Genomic DNA, 562 nt, shown 5'->3' with positions numbered 1-562 from the left:
GGCTGTTACTCTCCCATCTTGGCAGAGCACGTGATTTACGCCATGTTGTACTTTTACCGGCAAACGTGGCGCAGCCTGGCGAGCCGCGCGGAGCGCAAGTGGGATCCCTTCAACATGGTTGAGCTGCGCGGGAAGAAGCTGGGCATCATTGGCTACGGCGACATTGGGCAGGCCACCGCCCGCCTTGCCACCGCGTTTGGGATGGAGGTGACGGGCGTGAGGCGGTCCGCACCCTCCGAGAAGAAGGACCAGCACGGCGTGCATATGGTGTACGGTGACGCCGAGCGGGACCGCGTGATCCGTGAGTCCGACTTCTTGGTCAATACCCTCCCAGGGACGGAGGAGACAAAGCTGTTCTTCAACAAGCAGCGCTTTGCCATGATGAAGCCGAGTGCAGTGTACATCAACATTGGCCGCGGCATCACGACGAGCGGGGAGGATCTCGCGCGTGCGCTTCGCGACGGCGTCATCCGCGGTGCTGCCGTGGACGTCTTCGAGCAGGAGCCACTTTCCACCGACTCCTCGCTGTGGGACATCAGTGATGACAAGATTCTTTTGACGG

At 61.2% G+C, this 562-nt stretch overlaps 1 protein-coding gene across 1 annotated transcript in view; it reads left to right on the top strand.

Annotated features, from left to right (window-relative positions):
- The window catches only part of TraAM80_10006 (D-isomer specific 2-hydroxyacid dehydrogenase-protein), a gene marked incomplete at both ends in the record, with an annotated part of 630 nt that continues 68 nt past the window's right edge, over window positions 1-562 (top strand). Inside the window, one exon of the mRNA XM_029386658.1 lies at window positions 1-562. This exon is cut by the window's right edge and continues 68 nt beyond it. Within this exon, the coding sequence (XP_029233499.1) occupies window positions 1-562 (562 nt within the window).

Source organism: Trypanosoma rangeli (assembly GCF_003719475.1).
Source record: "Trypanosoma rangeli strain AM80 chromosome Unknown Tra_15.4_contig_00755, whole genome shotgun sequence".
Classification (NCBI taxonomy): domain Eukaryota; phylum Euglenozoa; class Kinetoplastea; order Trypanosomatida; family Trypanosomatidae; genus Trypanosoma; species Trypanosoma rangeli.
Note: the sequence above shows the minus strand (reverse complement) of the source record. Positions and strands in the feature narration are given on the sequence as shown.